At 36.7% G+C, this 26,741-nt stretch overlaps 1 protein-coding gene across 1 annotated transcript in view; it reads left to right on the top strand.

The window, feature by feature from the left end:
* LOC122808223 (membrane progestin receptor delta-like) overlaps positions 1–26,741 on the top strand; it is a 579,888-nt gene that overhangs the window by 170,220 nt on the left and 382,927 nt on the right. Inside the window, exon 4 of the mRNA XM_044079185.1 lies at positions 13,912–14,039. Within this exon, the coding sequence (XP_043935120.1) occupies positions 13,912–14,039 (128 nt within the window). The remainder of the gene's footprint in view (positions 1–13,911; positions 14,040–26,741) is intronic.

Genomic DNA, 26,741 nt, shown 5'->3' with positions numbered 1-26,741 from the left:
AGATGCCCAAAGTGGTTGGTCTATACAACTCTTTCTCCTATAGGGCAGCATGTCAAGTTTGTGCATGTCTGAAGTGGAACCACTCATAATATTTTTTGGAGGTGGAACAAACCCTCAGAGACACAAATAGAGCATATAAACTCCAAAAAGGCATTGTTTGGAAGTCATGGTCAAACTTTGTACCTTGTGCATGGGTGACAATGACCTTAACCATTATTGTGTGTGTGTGTTTGTGTGTGTGTGTGTGTGTGTGTGTGTGTGTGTGTGTGTGTGTGTGTGTGTGTGTGTGTGTGTGTGTGTGTGTATGTGTGTGTGTGTGTGTGTGTGTGTGTGTGTGTGTGTGTGTGTGTGTGTGTGTGTGTGTGTGTGTGTGTGTGTGTGTGTGTGTGTGTGTGTGTATAAATTAAAGGGTAACCATGAAAATAAATAATTAGAGACCTGTGAATAAGACTTCAACTTTAAACAGATGTATTTTGGAACTTACTGAGAAGAATAAACTTAGGAGTAATTTGATTGAAATCTTTCAACATGGCTTTACCAAAGGTTTATTGAATCATACCAACCTTATTGAATTAAATGACCATGTGACATTAGCAGTTGACAAAGGGTTATCAGTAGTGGTACTATTTATGGATTAAATAATGGTTTTTGATATGTTACCATACTCAGAGTAAATTATATGTTGGTAAATAATAATTACAACTCTTATCTAGTGAACAGGATATTAAACTGGTTAGTTGGGAGAACTCAGTCAGTGGTCATTCAGGGTAATTGTTCTGATTCACTGCCAATGCTGAATGGGGTTCCAAAAGCCTCTGTATAGGGCCCTTTATTATTTAATATTGTTTTTGCTACTTTTCCTAGAAACAGAAGTTTTTGGCTAAATAAATAGGCCAATGGGCTTTGCTGTTACTGGTAAAAAGGATGTTAATGTGATTACTTTACATCTGGTCAAAAATACCATTTAGCCAATTGGCGTAAGTTTTAATTTAAACAAGTGTAATACTATATACTTTGGCAAGTATATTCCAGATAATCATTATTGTTGAATGAGTCTGGTTTGCTAGAGGTGATGGAATATAATGACGTTGGTGTATTAATTATTCCCAATTTTTCTTTTTCAAGGCATGTTGCATCTATACTATCTAGCGCTATGAAACATGTTGGGTTACTCATGAGAAATATTACCTTAAGGCATGCACATTTATATAAATCCTTTATTAAACCAGTTTTGGACTATAATAGTACTTTCCTGTTCTTATAGAACTGGATAGTTGAATAGACCTGAGTTAGTACAAAGAAGGTTTACAGAAAATTAATATCTGTCATAAATTTAAGTTATGCTAACAGGCACAGACAAGTAGCTCTTTTTACTTTGTACTATTGTTTATTTAGGGGAAAACTAATTGTGGTATAATGTACTATGGAATGATACCCTGCAAGCAACATTAAATTCGAAAGTTTATATGAGTCCACAGACTGATAAGCACTTAAGATTGTAAGCACATGATAACAAGATACGGAACATTACTAAGTGATTCTTATATAATCCAGAATATTCCAATAATTTGGAATAAGTTACCTTGGTATATTCATATGTCACTGTCATTAAAATATTTAAAATTAAACTAGATGAATAGATGGGAGATTGAGTATACGGCTCTTCATTAAGAAAAATAGTGTTCCTCAAAAGTCTTAGGCCATTAACACTATAGCTGAGCATATGAACACATTGTTTTTTTTTATTATGAACATACTGTTTGTCAGATTTTCTGTGCTTACTTATAAATGTAAACCAGCTGTTATTTATATACTGTGCATTGTTTTGTTACATTATAATGTAATCTGGGCTGAGCCTGTAATCTGTTATTGTCTGATCAGTGTTCTACTACAGTAAACAAGTTTAAATAAATAAATAAATAAGTAGTAGGTGGGATTCAGGAAAGTATATCAGTTAAAACAGGGGGCTAAAGGTCTGAGCTGTTAATGAGTTGCTTCCTGTACCCAGGGTACAGGGTTTGATTCCTTTCACCTTCATTTGTCTACTGTGTGACTATAAGCAGGTCATTTAACCAGTCAGGTCACCTCTGAAAATGAACAATTGTGTCCAGTGGACTTACTTGGTCAACCAACAGTTAAAATAAAAACAAAACTAACTAACTAACTAACTAACTAACTAACTAACTAACTAACTAACTAACTAACTAACTAACTAACTAACTAACTAACTAACTAACCAACTAAAAGATAACTCTGTGGAATAAGTGATATTGATGATTCAGTTCAAGCCCATGCAGATGACATAAATTCATGAAACTGGTGTAGTTAAGTGTTCCATCTTGCATCTCAGTGCAAGATGTTTCCATGCAACTCAGCCTGAGCTCTTTGCACTTACCTCTGGAGATGCTCCTGCCCTTGATTCACAAAACCAATCTCTTGACCTTTCCGCATTGGTTAAGGACACACTGGTTGATCTGCCTGCTAAAATGTGTACAGCATTACAACCTCTGTGTGTGTGTACACAGGCAGGCATTGCTTAATTTATGTTGTTTATCTGTATATCTATTACTTTCTTTATTAATTTTGTTGTCTCATTTATTTATTCAAGTATCTGTTAACCAGGTAGGTGTACTGGCTTTTTTCAGCAATGACTCAGACCCCAGAGATTTTTTGAAAAATCCCAAATGTGGATTATAAGGCAGCAGTATTACAGCATTTATGACACTGTATTTGTCTTTGTACTACAGGCAGTCTGATCACTGACAACCGTGCTGTTTTACTATACTTGTAAAACACCTCTTTGTGACCCATTGTTTATGATTCTGTAAATAGCTCAGTGAAAGCCCTTGCCAAACTCTGACACTGAAATTCTGAGTCTGGCCAATTGACTTCTGTGGTAGTAGAACTCTGAGACCTGAAGTATTCACAGTATGTATGTACTCTTAAGACATACATTTTGCTAGAGCACAACAATCTGAGCATTGCAAAAACTAAATATCATATTTTAGACTGCAGTAAAAGGCCTGCTAAAATATATGCTAATTGACAATTGCATATTACTTCAGAATCTTATAAGAGTAGCTTCAAAGCTCTAATGGAGTAGAAAACATCCTAAATTGCATTATGTAACAGTGCTGCCATTACCCAGTTCTTGTGGGGGTGTATATCTATAATTCTTTAGATTAGGCAGGCATTATGTTGTTAAACAGAAGCATCAGATATATAACTGAAGTTCAAGTTAACGTTTATTAAGGTGCTTTTTACAAAACACCATTACAAAATAAAAATGAGAGAAAAACAATATTCATCTGATACAGAGAACAGGGTATAAAACATGGTGGATCAGTATCAACTAAATAAAGAAACATATCATCAATATGCACCATTAAAGGACACTACGATTCTTTATCTTGTCAACCAATTCAGTCTTGTCATTACCATATATAATAAAAGTTGGTAAGGCTATGGTGGAAGATTCTCTCGAGTTGCACGGACAACCAAGACCTCTGCCTTTGTGCTGTTCAATGAGTGTCAATTTTGAGTAACTCATGAATGCATGTCTTCAAGATCATTACCCAAAGAATAAATATAGCCACCTCTTCTGGCAGGAAAGAGAAGTAGATCTGGATATCATCAGCATAATCATGGTATGCTAATCCCCTTTCCATTAGTAGGTTTCCTAGAAGAAGCATGTATACAATGAACAACAAAAGGCAGAGAATAGACCCTTGAAGTATTCTGCGATTAAGATTTTAATGTGATGAGGAATTTAGTCCAGAAGTGGCCCTTTATGTGTGGTTAACCAAGTATGAAACAAACTAGCCATGAACTGTAGCAGAAATACCACAGTAGAAAATCAGTTATTCTATTAAAATGGGATAGTTCACAGTGCTAAATGTGGCTAATAGATCCAGGAGGACCAACACTGGGTTCTAATGCAGACCTCTTGCCATCTGCAGATCATTAAAACTATTTTGAAAGCTGTTTCAGTATTATGGTATGTATAAAATCCTGACTGGAAGGGGTCAATAAGTACACCCTCCTTATGATAAGTCTCCAGTTACTCATAAACAATGATTTTGAACAGAGAGGATGTAATAAGCAAAAGGCAATAGAAGTAAAAGTAGACATCTTAAAGAATAGATGTAGTTCCTATGCACCAGTGTTTTCAAGAAGAGGACTGACAAATAAAGCACCAAGGAAAACCACTGCACAAAATTAATGTAAATATATTATTACAATCAAAATACAACTAATATAAAAAATATTATACGTAAACACTGGTCTATATTCTCACTCATACAAAAGGTCAATAGTATAGGTGTCAAGCCAACATTTGTACATAGAAGATGTAACACACTAAAAAATAAATTATGTTATAAGGAACAATATAACAATGCTTCAATCACAAAGAACAAACTAGTAGGTACATGCAAATGTGGTAAATGTGCTTTTTGTAAGTTTCTATATAGTAATAAAGAATGCATAGACCCTGTTAGACAAACTGAATTTCATATTAGAGCACATGGAAACTGCTGTACAAGTAATCTTATTTATATGGCAAGATGTACATCTTGCTTTTCATTTTACATAGGAAAAACGGATCAAATGCTAAAAAAGCGTGTAAGCAGTCACATGTCAGAAATTAGAAGAAAGTTATCAAGGACTCTTTATACAAGCATATAAAAAATACTAATGAGCAACACACTTTTAAGTTTTTAATATTAGAAAATGTGGTTTTGTCACAAAGGGGAGGGGACATTAAAAATTTTACTGAGAGGAAAGAGAATAACTGGATTTTGTATTTTAATGCATATACCCCCCCAGGTTTTAATGAATTGTTCTCAGTCAAACCTGAATTAAACTATTTGCATAACTGCATTAAATAACAAAGGATTTTTAAATATGTATTTTGTTATATATCTCATATATTATATGCATAATATTTTATTTGAGTGAAATGCTTATTAAGTACGAAAGTACTAATGTTTTAATTGGTTTGATAATGCTTTAATTAGTTAATTATTCAATTTGAGAATGTGTATAAAACCAAGGAACATAATTATATTGAAATTGTCACCTGAGGAAGCAGATCTATTATTTATTTATTCATTTTATTTTATTTGCATTTGTTAACCGGGTTGGTCCAGCTGGGTAAGAATTTACCCTTTTTCAGTGGAGACACGAGGGGAAAAGCCCCAAACAGACATACAAGTAAAGGCAAGTTTACAATAATACAGAGCAAAACAATGTCATGAATACAATGGATAAGAAAAAAAATAATGTACTCCATGGAATTAAACATAGTTATATACAAAAATATAATAATAAGGGTGTAAAAGGAAAAACAATGATAATAAATCCAAGAGGTGTGCAGTAAGGGAATTAAGGTTATAGGTAATAATTTGAAAATAATATGGTATTATTAGATTAGTGGCTAGAAGGAGAAATTGTGTATGTGCAGGGGGCCTCAAATCTGAGGATGAAACTAGTGCAGGAGTAAAAAAAAAAAAAATAGAGAAACGTGTATGTACAAGGGGGGCTCAGATCAGAGGAAGAGATGGTGCAGAAGAAGAAAGTAGTAGAGGAGGGATGCAGTGATCTAGAGGGAGGGTGTAGAAGGGAGAGCATGTAGATATCGTAACTTATAGAAATAGGAAAGGTCTTATAGATCAGACTTAGTAAAGTGGGTATAGGGAGAGGGAGGGGTTAAGCAGGGTGGCTGCAGGTACATATAGGGTTGTTATGAAGATACAGTATCAGGTTATGTTTGAAGTTAGAAAGGGAGGTATGGCTTCTCATTTGGAGTGGAAAATTGTTCCAGATAAGGGAAAAGGAGCGTTTATAGAGTATTTTACCTATTTTCTTATTGGGTCTATAGACTTGTAGTAAATATTTATCGGAGCTGCACAGGGAACGGGGAGGGGTGTACCAGGAGATCAGGTTGGACAGAGATGGACAGTCAGAGTTAGAATTAAGAATTGTAAAAGCTTGGATTAGCTGACTTTTGGCCAGAAGGTGTGGGAGTTCAAGCCAATGTAGTTTTGTGAGTGCTGTGCAGTGATGGGATTTATAGGAACTGCTGGTGACAAATTTAGCAATTTTGTTGTAGGTTTGGTCCAGCTTTGCCAGCAGGTTATTTTGTAGATTAGAAAATAGAGGGAAGCCATAGAGGAGGGCAGGGAGGAGATAGGATTGGGCTAGCAACAATTTTGAGTCGGGGTCAGGAATTTGCTATTTCTGTAAAGCAGGCCCAGTTTTTGGTGTATTTTCTTTATAGAATGAAGTATATGGAGGTCTAGTTTGAGCTGGTCATCTATGATGACACCCAGGAGTTTAGTGTGTGAGTCTGGTCTTATGATGTTGCCATTTAGAGAGGATAAGAGAAAGCTGGATTTGTGTTGAGCTAGAGTTTTAGTCAGGAATAATAAGAGCTTAGTTTTAGAGGGGTTCAGGATGAGTTGATTGTTGGTGAGCCACTTCTCAACAGAATTAAATTAATTTTTGGTGGAATGGTGGAGGTTGTTGATAGAGTCAGAAATGGAGATCAGAGTTGAATCATCTGTGTACTGAATGATAGAGGAGAGGTTACAGGCAGTGTGTAGGTCATTAGTGAAGAGATTGAAAAGGAGGGGACCGGGAATTGAGCCTTGAGGAACACTGGTCTGAACTGCCAGAAAAGGAGAGAAGGAATTTAGCCATTTAACTGCTTGTAGGCAATTGGAGAGGTAACTTGAGAACCAGTTAAGAGTTGAGATGTACATGTTCAGCTGAGAAAGTTTATGAAGTAGAAGGTTGTGAGAGACAGTATCAAAAGCCTTTGAAAGATCTAAGAAAAGGCAGGACACAAGTTTGTTATTGTCTCTGGCCTCAGCTACTGTATGTGAGAAGGATAAGAGTGCAGTGTTAATACTGTGTTTGGGTCTGAATCCATGCTGGGTGGTGGTTAAAAGATTGCTTTGAGTAAGGTGAGAAAGTAGTTGAGAATAGGTACACTTTTTGAGAATTTTGGAGAGGGGAGAAAGAATAGCAATGGGACAGGAGTTAGGTGGTTCTGTGGAGTTACCTCCTTTATGTAGTGGGATAGTGAAGTATTCCTTCCAAATAGAGGGGACAGTGAATTCTTGGATTGAGCGGTTGATTAGAATGGTGATAGGAAGGGCAATAGAGTTAGCAGCAAGTTTAAGGAATTGGGGAGGTAGGTTATCAGGGGTGGGAGAACAAGGTTTGAGTTTACGGAGGAGAGTTTTAATATAACTAACAGAGACAGGTTTGAGCATGAAGGGGTCTGAGAGGTTAGTGGAGTCAGATTGGGGATGTGGAAAAGGTGTGGGCTTGGTAGTGGAAGTAGTAGAACTGGAAGTGGAATTAGAGGTGGGGTTGGGGTTATTAGAGGTGTTAGGTACTAGTTTAGAAATGGTATCAATGAAGTAGTGATTTAAATGGATGGCGGTATCTGAGGGTGATTGATTGGGAAAAGGGTTGGGAGTTGTGGGTGAGCCAGGTTGGAGAAGAGTTTTTATTTTTTTTTATGGCTGTCCAGAACTTCTGAGGGTTAGAAGTGTGCAGAGATATTCTGTGAAAGTACTTTGTACTTGTGTTTTTACTTTGTGATTAAACATATTTTTTATCCAGCTTGTTGCCTGTGGTCGATATGTTTGGATATCTTATCACATAGGTAACATTCCCCCTCCTAAAAACTGACTCCGTCATTAGGGACTTGGACACTTTGATTGACAATCAACTACTCTTTGACTGCCATGTTACCACTGTGGTTTGGAATTTCTTTTATATAGCCAGAATGATCACCAGGGTTATATCATCTAGATCTAAGAAAGTCATCATTGCTCACTCCTCCCTTATCAAGCCAATTATAGAGTGCAGTCCCCTTTTGGTATGTACTAATCTACCACATGACTCAGCTTGAGACATTATAGCATTTCCTTACTAAGGGCAAATCCACCTTGAGCTACCCTGACCTCCTTAAAGTGCTCTACCTCTTTTCCATGTCCTATTGACTTCTGATAGGGGACCTCTGCCTAGCCTCCACAGCCTCAAATGATCCAGTTGTATGCAACCCCCATCACATCCATAACACCCACTCAAGAGATATGAACTTTAACCCAGTATGACAATGGCATGATAGGTATCTGTCATAGAGAATACAACTTTTTTCTTGATGTAAAGCATAATTGGTCCATGAGCCTTTGTAATTACAACCTGTGCAACTGGATGGGCAATCATAAGTACACTCCCAGGTTGGCCACTTGAGCCCTCATGGAAAGAGGATGCTACTAGGTGTTAAATGATTCATCCTGTTGGGGATCTAACTTGGCCCCTCAAGCCATTATGGAAAGGGAATGTAATTAAGTGCAAAGTAATTCACCCTGTAGGGCGACTAGTAGTAGTTTCATGCCTTGGTAAATTCAAGATGGGATTATGTGGCTAGACTGCAAATGATGCATTGGATCAACAGCCTAATATGAACCTATGAGCACATCAAAATCTGGAATACTGAACGCTAACTAAGACATAGTTAATGGGTTATGCTACCCTTAGAGTCATATGGGGGAAGAGCAGACCTGATAGGGATAACTTTGCCATCGACGAACTGAGCTGCAGGCTCACATTCAGAATCTGATAAAGCTCTTCCAGTTGTCAGACTGGCTGGGGTTTAATAGTCTTTCTACCACCTGAAAAAGAGCAGCTGGTCAACTAGCCATTGAAGGGATTTCCCAGGACAGAAATTCTGACTTTGTGCAGGAAATCTTTGCTTGACAGATGTCACAGTGCTCAGCAAGCTCAGGCTTGTCACTCCACCATCCTGCACATTGCCAGAGTTGCTCCAGCCTGTACCATGCCCTATCTATGGTAAGAAGGTAAGTATTGAACCAGGGTTCCCTACGCCTTGTAGAGACATGGAAACATGAACTGGGACTAAGGAGTTCAAAGTCTGTAAGACAGAAATCTATTCTAAATCATAGGTTCATAGGTTCATAGGTAGGTACTTGGTTATCTGCCTGAGGGCATTTATAAGCCTAGCCAGAGTGTGTCGGCTTTCGCCACCCCATTGATTAATTAACTGATCCTCTGTCAAGTAGAGCCAATGAAGTGATCCCAGGGGTGTATTTTCTGTTACCCATCCACTCATCAAGGTTTCTCATGAAGAGTGTTAGTGAGGGGCTCTGCCTAATGTAGTTTGGAATTTTGTTCCAAAGCATGGGGAGTCTCTATGACAGGAATCTATCCCTCCAGCATTTTCTATTTATTGTTGTGGTGAAGGTTATTTCACTAGAGCACGTGGCTCACAGTGACTTGGATTTCTTTAGGTGGAGCATGTCCATCATTTCTGAGTTGGACATGGCTTTGAAAGTTAGGCAGAGATCACCTCTGAGTAAGCGATATGCCACTGAGTACAGCCAGAGTGTTTTCATTTGGGCTGCATAGGACATACGTTTGAGGCCAGTAATCCTCTTGGTGAGGTACTTTTGTGGTCTCTCCAGCTTTTGGAAGTGTCTTGTGAGGTACATCCCAAATGGGCATTGTACTCTATGATGGGTCTGGTGAGTGACGAATAGAGGGGCACTATAACCTCTTTATTTCTAGATGCGAACCCTTTAGTAATTAGATGGGCCAAATAGAAGGATTTCCTAACTACTTTGGCAATATGATTGTCAAAGGAGAGATTACTATCTACCTGGGTCCCCGGATCTCTTATTATCTCTTCTGTATTAAGGGGGCTACCACCTATGTGGTAATTTGTGGGTATTTTGTTTTTCCCAAACGGGATGACTATGCATTTTTTGTCATTTAGCTTGAGGCCATGACTTTGACACCAGGTGTCCATCTCAGTAAGGCCCTTTTGGAAGATGTCCGTGTCAGCCGGAAAGTCAATTATGGCTCCCAGTTTGCAGTCATCAGTGAACTTGGTTAGCCATAGTCCTCCTGTGTTTGCCTGTACTTCTGAGAAGTATATGCCGAACAGTAGGGGTCCCAGAACCAAGCCTTGTGCGACACCACTTGTGACCGGTTTAGAGTTGGACCTGAAGCCCGTTATTCTTACCGTGTGAGTTCTGTCTGTAAGCCAGTTGGCAACCCATCTTGTGATGTAGGGGTTTATGTGCAGGCTGGTGAGTTTTTCTGTAATACCTGAGTGGGGAATGGTGTTGAAAGCCTTGGCGAGGTCAAGGTAGGCTGTGTGAACAACCTTTCCCTCGTCTATGGCCTTGGTGACTGTATCGAAGAAGTCAGACAGGTTTAGTAGGCATGATCTGCCCTTAACAAAGCCAAACTGGGTCGGGTCAAGAGTTTGGAGGTTCCAAATGTCTTTGTTAATGAGTTCCATGATGATGCGCTCCATAGCTTTGCAAATCAGGCTAGTCAGGCTTATGGGGTGATAGTTACCAGGGTCAGTTGTGGTGTGGAATAACCGTTGCTGTGCACCATTCTATGGGCACATAGCCTGTGGAGAGGCTGTGGTTGAACAGCGTGTTTAGGTGAGGGGTTAGTTCGTTCTCTAGTTCGTGCAAGACACAGCCTGGAACACCATCTGGCCCCATTGACACTGTGTTTTTGGCTTTTGAAAGGGCTATTTTCACCTGTGCGTCTGTGATTTCTGGGACACTACACTTTTCCGGTATTGTTGTGGGGTCTTTTGGGGGTGAGGGGGGGGTGAAGTTTGCACTGAATCTATATTCCAGGATGTTGGCAATATCAGGAGGTACAGTATATTTTGTGCTATTTTGCACTAGTTCAGTGCATATCTGCGAGTTGCCACTTAGATTCTTAACATAGCTAAAGAAGGCTTTGAGGTTATCTTTTGAATCCTTGGCTATTTTTCTTTTGAAGTTAGCCTTGGATAATTTTATGAGGGACCTTAGTTTCTTACTGATACTGATCAGGGATGTCTTTCCTTCTTGGGATTTGTTTTTTTTTACTTCAACTAGTTTCCTCCTTCTATTGTATAGCCTGTTTATGGCAGGGGTCCACCAAACTGGTTTCCTTCTCTTAGAGGAGTGAGTCCTGGTTTTGCTTGGGATGGCACGATCCATGCATCCTTGTAGGTCCTCATAGAGTGCATTTGTAAAGGTTTCTGCATCTTGGGCAGTGTTATCCTTTAGCGTGGGGGTTGTGAAACTTACCGCTTCTGTCTTAAGTAAGATGAAGTTTGCTTTAGAAAAGTTTTTTACTGTGGTTCCTTAGTTGGGGGTGGTGGTGGGGTGTGACCATCCAGAGTGATTAGTTTATGGTCTGATCTAACCAGTGATGGGTTGACCTCCGGTGGCCCATGTTTGTGATAACCAAGTCCAATATGTTTTCACCTCTGGTAGGGGAGTTTACCAGCTGATCCAGGGCATTAGAGTTGATGAATTTCAGGAAGCGCTGGGCCTGGGAGTTTGTACTCGAGTAGTTTTCCCAGTTAATGGTAGGGTAATTGAAATCACATAATATCAGGGTGTTCGGTAGGACCTTCATGTTTTCCAATGTCTCCAGAAAGGTGGAGTGGTGGTCCTGGGTCTTGGAGGGTGATCTGTAGCAGGCCACAATTTGCATTGCAAATTTGCCCGATGTTAGTTACACATGGATGATCTCAGAGGTATCATGCTGCGCCACTAACCTGGAGGTGTAGGTATTCTTGATGAATATGGATACACCACCTCCTTTTGTGTTTTGGCCTGTGTTCTGTAGCCAAAACTTATGGTAAGAATTGTAGCCCAGTAGTGCTGGGGTGCTCTCTTCAGCCTTGAACCAGGTTTCAGTTACTGCACAGATGTCGACGTTCTCCATACTGAGGAGTGCTTTGAGCACGTGCATTTTGAGATTTAAACTCCTGACGTTGAGTAGCATAACCATCAGTTTTTTAATTTTGATGTTGACGGAGGTGGGTTTGACTTTTGAGCCTTGCCTAAAAAAAGCAACACAGCGTCATCTGCTCAGTTGGCACCACTTTCTCCATTAGGAAATGAAGGAGCACCACAGAAAAAGGTCAGCATTAACATGATTAATATTATACAGTCACCTCAGTGCAAGGTTGGGGGACTTTGGTTTAGAAGTACCAGCCCAAAGTGGACTAAGTAATGATGTGACCATAACGCTGGTTCCACCACCAGGTGCGTGATTGTCAAATTCATCAGAAAGACTAAGTCTAATGTATTGTCCAAGATTATGTGTTGTGGAGGAAATCACTTAAGCAAACCTAAATTCTTTAATAATACAATTGAATTTGTAAGCAAGAGACACTTTTTTTTTTTTTCATTTTCTACCCAGACATTAAAATGCACTAGTACTACAAAGCATGGATGACTTACAACTGAGTCAACAAGGAAATCGGTGAATTCCTGAAAGAATGGTGGATGAAGAAATTCCTGCAGTTTTCTCTTGTAATAAGGACATGTTTGAAGGAGTTCATCTCTCTAGTGTCTACCCTGAGCAGTTTAACTTCATTGCTACAACAGACAGCAACCCCACCCCAAACTAAAGGGACATAATGACATAGCAGCGATCTACTACAACATAGTGCCATGCTAGTTAGTGAGTAAGGGGATATGTAATATTAAAATGGCACAGTTAATATAACAGCAATGCTTAAAACATTTATGACAACTAAAAATGAAAATGATAAAAATAATGAATAACAAAATTCCATGATAAAACAGTTATGACTCAGTAAGCTCACTAAACATTGACTAAATAAATAAAAAGTACAACAAACAAAACTTAATAAACTGCCCACAAATATCTTACAAACAGGCTTACTTAAATAAAACTAGCAGCAAATAAAAATAGCAAGCAAAATGAGCTGTAAATTGAATACAGCTAGGTATAAAAAGTCTAGAGGGTGATTCTCAGATAGATTCTCATAAATAAAATAAACACCAAAGTAGTAAAATAAAAACTTATATGGACCAGTCCTTAAAACACAATACTTGTTGCTATGGATCTCAGCTGAGTAGAAGGTAAAGCAAATACCTTGTGAACAAGGCTCAGTGTAATGAAGTTAGGTTTCTAAATTCCTCTTAATTTCCACAGCAGGCTGAACCAGAATATCATAAAACATGGACAAAAGTAATCAAAATGTCAGCAAAGACAAATAAATCTCAGCTGCAATAAACACTCCAATTTTTCAAGATGGGCATGAGGGACAAACACAAACACTGGATAGCTAGAATATCAGTTCAAGGTAGGAAAGACAAAGGATTACTCCCCAAACATGTTCCACAAAATTTCAGAATGAAACATGCATAGAACATATATGGCTAGGCAGACAATGCTGCTGCTATCTTGTCACTTATTGAAGTTATTCAAAGGAATTTATGGTGGTTGGCAAGGCAAGCTTATGCTATGTAGTTTCACTGGTGCAGTGATGTTATACTGAAAGTGTAACAACACCATTAGTTCATATCCTCTACACAATGACTCTGTCATGTTTATACATCTGTTTTCCACTTGCTGCTACTTTACAAATGTTTCTGCAATACATCATATTTTCTCCCATGTGTGGATTTACATCTCTGTGCATCAGCTGTCTTCATTTTTTGTGTTGCTCTTCTTTCCTGTACCATTATTTCTTCCACTCTTATTTTCTGTAACTCTCTTACAGATCCGTACTATTCTGTTTTTTTTTTTTTTTGCCTCTTGACTTTGGGAATATCAACTGCTTTATTTTTTTTAATCTGTTTATTCTGTCACTTATTTTCAGCTTCTGTTCTTCAGCCTATCCTGCTCCCTGTCTTCTGTTCATCTTTCTTTGTCTCTTCGTCTATGTTTCATGCCACTCATCCCCGCCTCTCTCTCTTTCTGTTTTGCTTTTCTTACCTGTCTATCTCACTGACTTCTTTTTTCTTACTTTCACAGTTTTTTTTTTACTGAATTCACACTCCTTTCTGTTTTGTTTTATTTACATATTGACAGGTTTTCCGTGAAGATGGAATCATTTCTGGTTATCGTCACCCAAGAAGCTCTGCCTTTGACTGCGTCCTCAGTAGTTTCCAAATGACCAATGAGACAGTGAATATTTGGACTCACTTCCTGCCAACATGGTACCAGATTTGCTATTATTGTTTTGTTTTTGTAGACAGTTGCTAGAAACAAGAAATTACAAACATACACAAATCAATATAGTCATTTACATAAGGCTGAGAATACAGTCAAATACATTTAAATGATATGTGGTAGAATAAAAACAAGAGTACAAAATAATAGTCGTCATTGGAATTTTGTCTATGCAAAGTTACATACATTTACTGAGATAAGAATTTCTAACATCGTAAACCATGATTTAGCAGAAGACTGTCCAGTAGTAGTTAATAGAGTGTAGTAATTACACAAAATAATGCCTGAGCTTAGTAATGATCAGAGTTTAAAGTAAGAAGAAGAAGAAGAAAGAGTAGCTGGGGAAGGAACCGAGAGTGCAGGATAGATGCAGGAGAGGGAAAGGTGTTGTACTTGGAGAGAGAGACCAATGGCTAGATGTAGTTGTGGAGGGACTAATGCTGGAGAAGCTGATGTAGTGTTTGCTGCCACATTATAAATTTAGATTGCAAGATACGTAACTTTACTCAGTGATTAAACATTGTAACAGTGGCATTACTAGTTACAGCTTCAGACCGTGTAATTTGCAGTTATACTACTTCCGCAGGGGAACTTGCCACCTGGTAGGACTAACCTATCCTACAACTTCCTTTCTTCAGGAAATGCATATTACTGCTATTATTATTTATCTCTCTATCACTGGACAAACTGGTTAGTTCCAGAAATTAACAGGATTTTGGGCCTTTGACTCTGATTCTTGAAGTAAAAGGTCAACAGCTGTACAACATAAGGATTTCCATGTATGATTAGCCTTACAACCAACCAGAAATGATATATTCATTTAAATCCAAAACACAAACAACTCACTTTTCAGTGATATCACTCAAATCACAATGATCTCCATTAGCACCTTATGGTATTGGAACTATCTGTATAGCGTCAGACACAGATGTCTTAAACATGGATACAAAAAATGAACAGGAAACTCTACTGCACTCTGACAAGTCTGCGAAGTTAAGGGATCACAAACTGTTACGGCACCTGATAGGGACCTGGAGATACATACTTATCAGGAACACCGATTCTTCATTTTCCAGGAGAAATACAACTTAATTCTAAATTTGGATTGTCCGAGAATTGGAAAAAATAGCATTTTCATGGAGTTTGACAATTTGGACCACAGCACGTATTCACCACAACCTGTATTTTTTCTTACATTTACACTTACAATGATATCAGCCTGATTCATTGACTATTTTGTACCTAAAATCTGTTTTAATCTATCCACATATATGTATACACCCACATACACACACACATACACACACACACACACACACATATATATTTATATATCTCTATATCTATATCTATCTCTCTCTCTCTCTATATATATATATATATATATTATATATATATATATATATATATATATATATATATATATATATATATACACATATATACACATCTATATCTATCTATCTAAATTTCAAAATACTGAAATCTCGAAATTCAGTATTTCACAACCACAAAGCCGAAAACCCAACCACAACTCACAAATTCGAAAACACACAACCGCGAAGTTCAAAATCCCGTAATTATGCTACACATACAATTCACGCATAAACATACACACAGCCCCCCCCCAATCAAACAAACTCATCTAAACTACATATAAGCAGGGAGCAAGCCCCCCTGCACTCCCCATGTGGGGGGCTGCACCCCTACCCCCCCTACTTATATATTCTAACTCCGAGATCGCACAAACAGAAACACAAACGAAACTCACACACACACACACACACACACACACACACACACACACACACACACACACACACACACACACACACACACACACACACACACACACATCTTACAGTCCCTCAAACACACACATAACAGTCACAACACACACTTACACACACTAAACCCCTAACCTACACACTTACACACACAAACTTACCAAAATGAAACCTAAACAGCCACAAACCATACCAACAGAAGCAGAAATTCAAAATATCCTTGCTTCGGTATTTTGAATTTCGCACTTCTGCTGGCTTCGAAAATGTGAGTCTGCAGCTTTGTAAGTTCGAAATACTGCAATTCGAGATTTCAGTATTTTGAATTTACAAAGTGGACCCATATATATATATATATATATATATATATATATATATATATATATATATATATATATATATAGATAAGGATGAAAACTATAATGAAATCATTGTTATCATGGCAATGATCAGAAATTGCATTTAATCGTCATGGGTATAATTATCAGATTTCATCTCAATAAAACAGAATTTCATTTTTTTCTTTTGAAAACTGTAAAATTAATGTCCTTGAAATTTATCCAAGCCAGGCCACTTTCTTGCTCCAAAGTATTATTAATGTTTTACAGGATATGAACTTGGGATGATTGCATATAACCATCTATTGTAGACATTTTATTTTGAAAATAACAAAAAAGATGGTTAAGCTTAAAGTATTGTTTAGCTGACGTCTTTTACTAATGCCAAATTCATGCATTTGACTGTGCCAATATCTGATGAGTTGCACTCGTTAACTCTATAGACAGAACATCGCCAGTCTTGGGGTTGGTCCCCCTTGCCTATATTTGTTTATTAGTGTTCATCATCAGGTATAAGTGAATAGTATTAAAATAAAAATAAAGCAACAAACTGACCACGGCTCGGTGAATTCAAACAGTTTTAATAAAACACATAAGAGTAAGCGCTTTCACGATTTACAACTAATCGTTTCTTCAGACTCCATTCATACAAACAAAACAACTAAATTTAAATTAATACTGACCAATTAGATACCACATCCTATATGACATCATTAATTAATAACAATTAAAACATTCTGAGCTTTAAAGCAGTATGCAAAAAAATAGTAATAAAAAAATGTGTCATATAATTAAACCAATAAATTCAATGTTTCAGATACCTAGCTTTCAGGAAGGGTTTCAGTGAAACTACACCATTTAGCCCTGGTGGTTTATCTGCCTGTAGTTGTAATATCCATTTCTGCTCTATTTCTTCTACTCTGTTGTTTATATCACCCCCTGTAATGTTTTGTTCAATAATCTCTAGCACCATAAAATTAAGTATATGTTGCATGTCCTCAGTTAACACATGTTTCACTAGAGCATTAGTATCCTTCTTGTTAGTTATATCTCTTAGATGTTCTAATACACGTTCTTTGAGGCATCTATTGGTTTTCCCTATGTAAAAACACAAAACATTTAGTACTAAAACTGAAGTAAACTAAGTGCTGTATTTTACAGTCTGCATAGAAATTAATTTCTATATCAAAATTCAAAGTGGGGTGTGAAAATGTAGGTTTACTATACAGATAGCTACATGCCATGCAGTTCCTGCATGGAAATATGCCAATTCTTTGAGATTTTATTTGTTCCTTGTTTTATAACAAAGTTGTCTTTTAAGAGATTTCTTGTTACTAAAACAAAAATGTGGTCTATCATCAATAACCCCATCCAGTTCACTGATTGACCTTAGGATGTTCCAGTTTTTTTTCAAAAACTTAGCAAAATCTCCTGATGTTACTAGAATAGGTCACTGGAAACCTAATCATATTAGAATGCTTCTTATATGTGTTATTTTCTATACTAATAGTGCCAGAGAAATAAGGTTTGGCTTTGTCTTTCCTTTCCTGTGACACATACCTAATACTGTTCCTAATATCTTTATCACTGTAATCTCTTTCTTTGAACTCTTCTTTTAATGTTAATATTGCTGTATCTAGGCCTTCAGCTGTATTGTGTAGATGGCTAACTCTCATAAATTGTCCCTTAATGACATTTTTGCTTACATGTCCTGGGTGCATATTTGCCTTGTGTAGGATGCTATTTCTGCGACTAGGTTTTATATATACAGAAGTAGTAATGTGTTTATTACTTGGTTTACATAGCTTAACATCCAAAAAATCAATGGTCTCATAGGAATATTCATATGTAAAACTTAGAAAATCGGTGGTACTATGTAGATGTTCAATCAGTTGTTCCAATTCTTCAGTAGTACCCCCACATAACAAAAATGCATAATCTACAAAACGTGTATACCATAGAATCTTACTTTGGTATTCATTACCTTGCAATAGATGACTCATTTCCCATGCCACTAGTACTAGGTTGGTGTAGCCATTTGCACAGGCTGTGCTCATAGCCACACCAACCCTTTGTAGATAGAAGTTCTCATTGAAAACAAAAACATTGTTTTCAAGTATAATTTCAAGGATATCACAAATTAAATTAATTTTGGCAGTACTGTACGTCTTTTTATCATTTAGTAGTTCATGTATCTTTTCAATGCCCCAATTATTGGGTATCACCGTGAACAATGATGTAACGTCCATAGCTTCCATAGCCCACCCTTTACTTGAGACTATAGGTCTCATAGGTGGGAAAGTCATATTTTTATGGACTTTAGGGAGTCCATAAATCATTGGTGTAAGTGGATTTTCTATTTTTACGGAAGCTGTATCGATCTATGTTGAGAAATGCCTACATCCAGTTTTAGAGTCATGTGAGACTGTACTTCGGGACACCAAGGCATTTCTGAATTTCTTGTATAATAAACTTTTGCATTTAGATAGAAATTATATGTTTGTCACCATGGACATTACATCATTGTTCACGATGATATCCAATAATTGGGGCATTGAAAAGATACGTGAACTACTAAATGATAAAAAAGACATACAGTGCTGCCAAAATTAATTTGATTTGTGATATCCTTGAAATTATACTTGAAAACAATGTTTTTGGTTTCAATGATAACTTCTATCTACAAAGGGCTGGTGTGGCTATGGGCACAGCCTGTGCAAATAGCTACGCCAACCTAGTACTAGTGTGGCATGGGAAGTGAGTCATCTATTGCAAGGTAATGAATACCAAAGTAAGATTCTATGGTATACACATTTTGTAGATGATGCATTTTTGTTATTGGGGGGTACTATTGAAGAATTGGAACAACTGATTGAACATCTACATAGTACCACCGATTTTCTAAGATTTACATATGAATATTCCTATGAGACCATTGATTTTTTTGGATGTTAAACTATGTAAACCAAGTAATAAACACATTACCACTTCTGTATATAGAAAACCTAGTCGCAGAAACAGCATCATACACAAGACAAGTATGCATCCAGGACATGTAAGCAAAAATGTTATTAAGGGACAATTTATGAGAGCTAGCCATCTACACAATACAGCTGAAGGCCTGGATACAGCAATATTAACATTAAAAGAAGAGTTCAAAGAAAGAGGTTAAAGTGATAAAGATATTAGGAACAGTATTAGGTATATGTCACAGGAAAGGAAAGACAAAGTCAAACCTTACTTCTCTGGCACTATTAGTATAGAAAATAACACATATAAGAATGATTCTAATATGATTAGGTTTCCAGTGACCTATTCTAGTAACATCAGGAGATTTTGCTCAATTTTTGAAAAAAATGGAACATCCTAAGGTCAGTCAGTGAACTGGATGGGGTTATTGATGATAGACCACATTTTTGTTTTAGTAACAAGAAATCTCTTAAAAGACAACTTTGTTATAAAACAAGGAACAACCGAATTGGCCTATTTCCATGTAGGAACTGCATGGCATGTAGCTATATGTATAGTAAACCTACCTTTTCACACTCCACTTTGAATTTTGATATAGAAATTAATTTCTATGCAGACTGTAAAACACAGCACTTAGCTTACTTCAGTTGTTGTACTAAATGTTTTGTTTTTTACATAGGGAAAACCAATAGATGCCTCAAAGAACGTGTATTAGAACATCTAAGAGATATAACTAACAAGAAGGATACTAATGCTCTAGTGAAACATGTGTTAACTGAGGACACGCAACATATATTTAATTTTATGGTGCTAGAGATTATTGAACAAAACATTAGAGGGGGTGATATAAACAACAGAGTAGAAGAAATAGAGCAGAAATGGATACTACAACTACAGGCAGATAAACCACCAGGGCTAAATGGTGTAGTTTCACTGAAAGCCTTCCTGAAAGCTAGGTATCTGAAACATGGAATTTATTGGTTTAATTATATGACGCATTTTTTTATTACTATTTTTTGTATACTGCTTTAAAGCTTAGAATTTTTTAATTGTTATTAATTAATGATGTCATATAGGATGTGGTATCTGATTGGTCAGTATTAATTTAAATTTAGTTGTTTTATTTGTATGAATGGAGTCTGAAGAAGCGATTAGTTGTAAATCGTGAAAGCGCTTACTCTTATGTGTTTTATTAAAACTGTTTGAATTCACCGAGCCGTGGTCAGTTCGTTGCTTTATTTTTATTTTAATTCTGCTCTGAGGTGTAAACCGAGCGTTTATCCAGTTTGTGGAATTTGTTTTGCATAAGAGAATAATGCCTGTCAAAGAATCTAGTGTATAGTGACGTTTGTTGCTACCTCTCATTAACTTTTTCACAAGCACATTTGTGTGTTAGAATTAATACAGCCTTCATGTGCTAATGTGTTCCATATTATTTTCATGTCCACTTGCAAATATTGAACCGAATGATACTTGTAATCATGCAAAAAATGTGAAATATTCCTCTTGTTTGTATTTGACTATCACTTCTCAAGGACTCAGAGAATAAAACTTTCAAAGAATCAAGACCATAACGGTATGTGATGTTTCCCTGTGACTATGTTTTAAAAATACATTTGTGTTGCAGAATAATACAGCCTTTAAATACTGTGTTCAACACCACTGTAACATAAACATGCAAGCACTGCACCACATTATATTTGCTATTATGTAAAATAAAGGGAATAAAGTGAACAGTTCCTCTTTTCTATTTTGGTTATTACTTCTCACTATCCAGTATCACGAAATAGTGCTTGTCAAGCAGTATTTTTAAGCAATTACATGAAAGCAATATACAACATTTCAGTCTTGATTAAAATGTCAGGAGACTGATTTTATCCAGGTGGAGCCTAAGCATTCTTGCTTTGCACTTTTTGGTAATAGTTATACAGCACAGGTCATTTGTAATGATCACAGGAGAGAAACATAAGTGCAAAAATGTAGAGCACAACTTTACTGTTACATATATTAGGCTCTAGTTCTCATTACTGGATTTAAGAAAACAGTGTTTATCAAACATCATTTTAAAGTGGCTATGGGGAAGCAACATGAGTTAGTCTGTTCTTGATAAAAAGGATAAGCTTATTTTATGCAAACCAAGCAGAAACAGTCTTGCTTTGCTGTGTTTGATCACGGGGAAACAATGTTCAGCATTTAAAAATGATATTGGGATCAAAAAGTATAAGTAATACTTTTGACAACATTTGCCAATTATTCTTCAATACCAGGTATCAGATACCATTACTTGACAAATAGTATTTTGAGATAATCACAAGAACGCAACAAACTTTGTTCTTCATAAAAGCTGGTTTTACCCATGCCAAGCTGAAACATTGTGCATTATATTTTACAACTGTGTGAAAATCACACGCAGTAGTTTAAAATGACCAAAGGAAAGCAGTGTGTGATGCTTTGACCTTGATAAACATATATGAGAAACTGATTTTGCTAAAGTCAAGATGAAACATTTCTATTTTGCACTATAAGATTGTGGGAAAATAATACAGTTAACGTAAAAATGATCTCAGGAAAGCAACATGTGACATTTTGCTTTTGATAAAATACAACAAAAGGATTTTACCCAAGTGGAACAGAAACTTATTTGTTTTGTACTTTTTAATTATGGGACATAGATTTTACTTTTAGGATATCACTGCAAGGAATGCCCCTTCTCATTGCTATTCACAGACTCATTGCCAGTACCTTATTGGTAGCAAATTATACTATTTCTATTAATTTACATAGTGGAGTATTTCAACCTTTATTCATTTTCAGGCTGGCCATTACATCATCTCTGTGAATATGTTGCAACTCTTTATGTAGATAGTAATCTCTCCTTTGATAATCACCTTGCCAAAGTGGTTAGAAAGACCTTCTATATAGCCCACCTTATCATGAAAGGGTTCGCATCTAGATCAAGAGAGGTCATTGTGCCCCTCTACTCGTCACTCATCAGGCCCATAATTGAATACAATGCCCCTTTTGGGATGTACCTTACCCGACACCTGCAGCAACTGGAGAGACCCCAAAAGTACCTCACCAAGAGGATCAGGGGCTACAAACAGATGTCCTATGCAGCTCGACTAAAGAAACTCCAGCTCTACTCAGTTGCTTACTGCCTACTCAGAGGTGATCTATGCCTGATGTACAAAGCCATGTCAAATCCAGAATTAAGGGACATGCTCCACCTCAAAAAATCCAAGTCCCTTAGAGCTACACACTCCAGGGACCTAAACCTCAGCACAAAAATAAATAGGACATGCTGAAGGGACAGATTCATTTCCCAGAGGCTCCCCTCACTCTGGAATAGAATCCCAATTCATGTTAGACATAGCCCCTCGCTGACCCTCTTCAAGCGAAATTTGGACGCGTGGATGGGAAATTGCAAATTCACCCCTGGGATCTCTCCTGTGTCCCTGCTAGACAGAGGCACAGTAAACTAATCTTAAAAGGGTACCTTCTGTGACCTACATTACAGAGGCACAGTAGGCTAATCTAATAGGGAGGCGGAAGCCAAATACACTCTGGCTAGGCTTATAAATGCCCTAGGGCAGATAGCCTAGTATCTACCTATGAACCTATGAACCTATGTGTACATGAAAACACAATGAAACACACATTCCAACAACCAGATTGTGAACAAGAAGTTATATGAATTAATGGTACTGGTGGCAAAACTTTGTCTCGATACTCTGACAGTCAAAGAAGCATGATATAGAAAAGATGGTAAAAATTGCTATAAGCGTACAAAAATACACAGTTTAAAGTACACTAAAAGTAAGGCAAGATGAAGCTGTCTATGTATGTGAAGGAATTAATACAATTAAACAAACCTGGAGAAGCAGAGGCATTGTAAATTAAATGAGAGTGGATACATCAGCACAATCCACACAATGGCATGCAGGCAAGACAAGAAAAAGATGATGTATTGATAGAAGAAGGTGTTACTAATATAGCCTTAAATATGACCAAACTACGCTGGAATACCCTACTGGCACTCTGTGATAGGCTGACCATGGAAAGCTTGCATCAGACTTTCTTGGACCTAATGTTCTGAACTGGTATGGGGTTGGAGGGGACAGAAAGAGATAAAGAGGAGAGTGACAGACAAAGAGCGTGAAAGGCAGGCATCCGGGCAAAGGCATAGGCAGACAGGAAGATGGAGGGATGACTGGAGATTTGGAAGAGGCTAGCCAGTTATGAGCAAGTGATGAGTTAAAGATTAAATAACTTTCACTAAAATTATTATTGTTTGTATGCAGCAGATAAAAGAAACCATCAACACATTATTCTTAGAATAAGATAGGTGCAAAGAAGGTTCTACTACTTCCTGTGGCTCTCTATTGTAATGTTCTAGCTCTGCTCACGTGAACATACATGCCATACATTTCATGTAATTCCTGTGGCTCTCTATTGTAATGTTCTAGCTCTGCTCACGTGAACATACATGCCATACATTTCATGTAATTCCTGTGGCTCTCTATTGTAATGTTCTAGCTCTGCTCACGTCAACATACATGCCATACATTTCATGTAATTCCTGTGGCTCTCTGTTGTAATGTTCTAGCTCTGCTCACGTCAACATACATGCCATACATTTCATGTAATTCTTGTGGCTCTCTATTGTAATGTTCTAGCTCTGCTCACGTCAACATGCATGCCATACATTTCATGTAATTCCTGTGGCTCTCTATTGTAATGTTCTAGCTCTGGTCTCCCTCTTTACACTCTACCTTCCTCCTGTATTATCATATTTCCCCCTGAGGTGTCCCTCTCACCCACCTATTGTCCTCTACTTTTTTTAATGAACATTTCCTCTTTTCTTCATTCAGCTTTCATTGTCTGGCGTAAGTATGGATTATTATATTCAAGAAACTTTTCCCATTATCATCATTTTTCACCCTTCCTCTGGTTTTCATTCTTTTTTCACTTCCTTGGCTGTAGCAATATTATTTACTAACATCCACTATTTCCATTGTTTTATTTCTTCTCTTGTTGCAATAAAGTTTTTCACCCAGTATGCCTACACCATTATAATCAGTTTATTTCCCTTTTATTTTTTAGTCTTCTCACTTTCTATGCAAACCATGTATAACTTCCTGTACTTTTTCTTCTTTTTTCCAGCATTTTCTTTCATTCACTATATACTTATTTCCTTATCTGTCTGCACTGACATATACTTTATATCTACTAACTCCTCTTTACATCTTCAACAGAAGGTGATTCCTTTCATTTCTTGCTTACTAATCTTGTTCGAGTACATGACCGCCTCTTTTGTATCCATATCTACTGATCCCATAACAGTACCATTCTTTTTAATTGTCAACAGTTCATTCACCATCACTACTTCACACTCTCCTCCTTTCTTTTCAACTAATCCTTCTTTCTCATGTCTCTCCCTTATTTCTTTAATTGCTTGCCCATCTCTGTTTTCTACAATATCATGGTAAAATATGCTCCCTTTGTTTTCTACAATGTCATGGTAAAACATTCTTTGCCTTTTCCTCTTCAACCTTACCCACTTATTAAGAGGCATTTTCTTTTTTCTTTTATTTCCCTACACATCTTCATTTTCATTTGTTCTCTCTGGGTGTTCCCTTTTCATTCTTATGTATTCTTTAACAATACTTCCTTGCTTTTGAAATTGCCGCCAATCTTTATTATTTAGGTTGTAATCACATTTCATTTATTAAAATTGTTTATTGTTACTTTCTTTGCTCTTGAGATTTAATATATATGGCCCAACTTTCTGATGTCAGCCTCTACCCATTTCTATTTCTGTTTTCTGTCTGCATTACCCTTTATAATAACATCCTTCCCGTTTCATGCCCTACCAGTTTCCCACATTTTCCATCATTTTCCTTTCCTCTGCCAGGTTTTGTATATATATATATATATATATATATATATATATATATATATATATATATATTTTTTTTTTTATTTAACATTTGTTGACTGGGAATGTCCGACTAGGTTCCACAGAGCCTGTTTTCAGGCCCGGGGATATATATATATATATATATATATATATATATATATATATATATATATATATATGCTTTTTGCATTCATTCTTTAATTCCTCAACTTTTCTGTGAGCCCACATTCCAATAATTTCTACTCTAACCTTCCATCTTGTCTTCATTTTATCTACTGTTGGGGAAAAAGTTGTAAACATATGATTAATAGAGAACATAGTTTACCATCAGTGAAAGTACAAAGTCACAGTAGTGAAAACTAGATTTAAGGAACAGACTTTTGCAAACTGAAGTAATGTCAATAAAAGCAATGAGGAGCATGAAACATGTTGAAAGGGAACTGAGACTACAACCATGATGTCAACAGAGAAACTACTGGGTTATGAGGGGAAACTATTTTGCACTTCTGAAAGAAGACAAATGGGCACTGATGCTCAATGAAGAGGCTTCAAAGGTAAAGGGAAAATAAACGGAACAATAAACTGCTTGCAAATGCACATTCAAATTAAATGATTGAATACATTTCTGTTATGGTGTATATGCATGTTATCTGGCAAAAACCAGTCAAAAATATCTAAATTAACATACATGGTTTAGTTCATACGTTTTTCTGGTATTCACTATCTACATTACCTCTTCCTCCCATATTTTGTAGATGTGTCATCATTACTTGTACCTTCTGTAACAAAAATCATTCATTTGATTCATCTGTCTATGCTTAATGTTCAGGTTTTGTTATTCTGTTTAAATTATTTTTATTTTAACATTGTATGTAACTAATTTATTGCTGTGATTGATGTATTTTATATTTAGTCTGTATAACAATAGTTCTTTGAGCTTTTCTGTCAGAAAAAATTCACTGAAAAGAGACGTTAGTCAGATGAGCATTTCTGATAATGAAATGTAAACCAGTCATTCCATCAATCAACCTATAATTTTATGAAGTAAGAAAAGTTGGATGAAGATAATGCATGCCAATTAAAACTGAATTATATGAGTAGAACATTCTGAAAAAGGAAGGCCTAAGCAAATGAAAAGATTTCTAGAGCTGCCAGCAGCATCAAGAAGGGACATATAAAATTAAAGATACAGAAGATAAGTGAGACAAAAGTAGAGATAGTGAACTTATCACACAAGTGGGACTAAAGAGAAAAACATGGGAAAAAGTGGAATGGAATTTTTTTTTAAATGAAAAAGAAATGCTTGGTATTCACGAAGTGAAGGGATATTTATTAAATCAAGTTCTTAGGAGTGTTCACTGTAAAGGATTTCATCTTATCCTTCTGACAGAGGAAAAGGATCGGAGGAAGTGTCAACTGAAGGTATATAAGGCAATGGGGCTAGTGGAATTCATTCTTTCTTAGAGAACAAAGAGAGAAGCTGTTAATGCCAATATGTAGCTTTTACAATTTATATTTGTATTAAATCATGGGAGAAAGATTGTTGCTGATGACTGGAAGAAATCAGATATAATCCCCCTTCATCAGAGCAGGAACAACAGGAAGACTGAAAACTAATGACTGTGAGTCAAACCTCATTTGGAAAAACCTTTTTGAATCACTGCTGAAAGCAAGACT

Source organism: Protopterus annectens, chromosome 8.part0 (assembly GCF_019279795.1).
Source record: "Protopterus annectens isolate FY-2018-M chromosome 8.part0, PAN1.0, whole genome shotgun sequence".
Taxonomy (NCBI): domain Eukaryota; kingdom Metazoa; phylum Chordata; order Ceratodontiformes; family Protopteridae; genus Protopterus; species Protopterus annectens.
The sequence above is the reverse complement of the archived record's forward strand: the minus strand, read 5'-3'. Positions and strand labels throughout refer to the sequence as shown.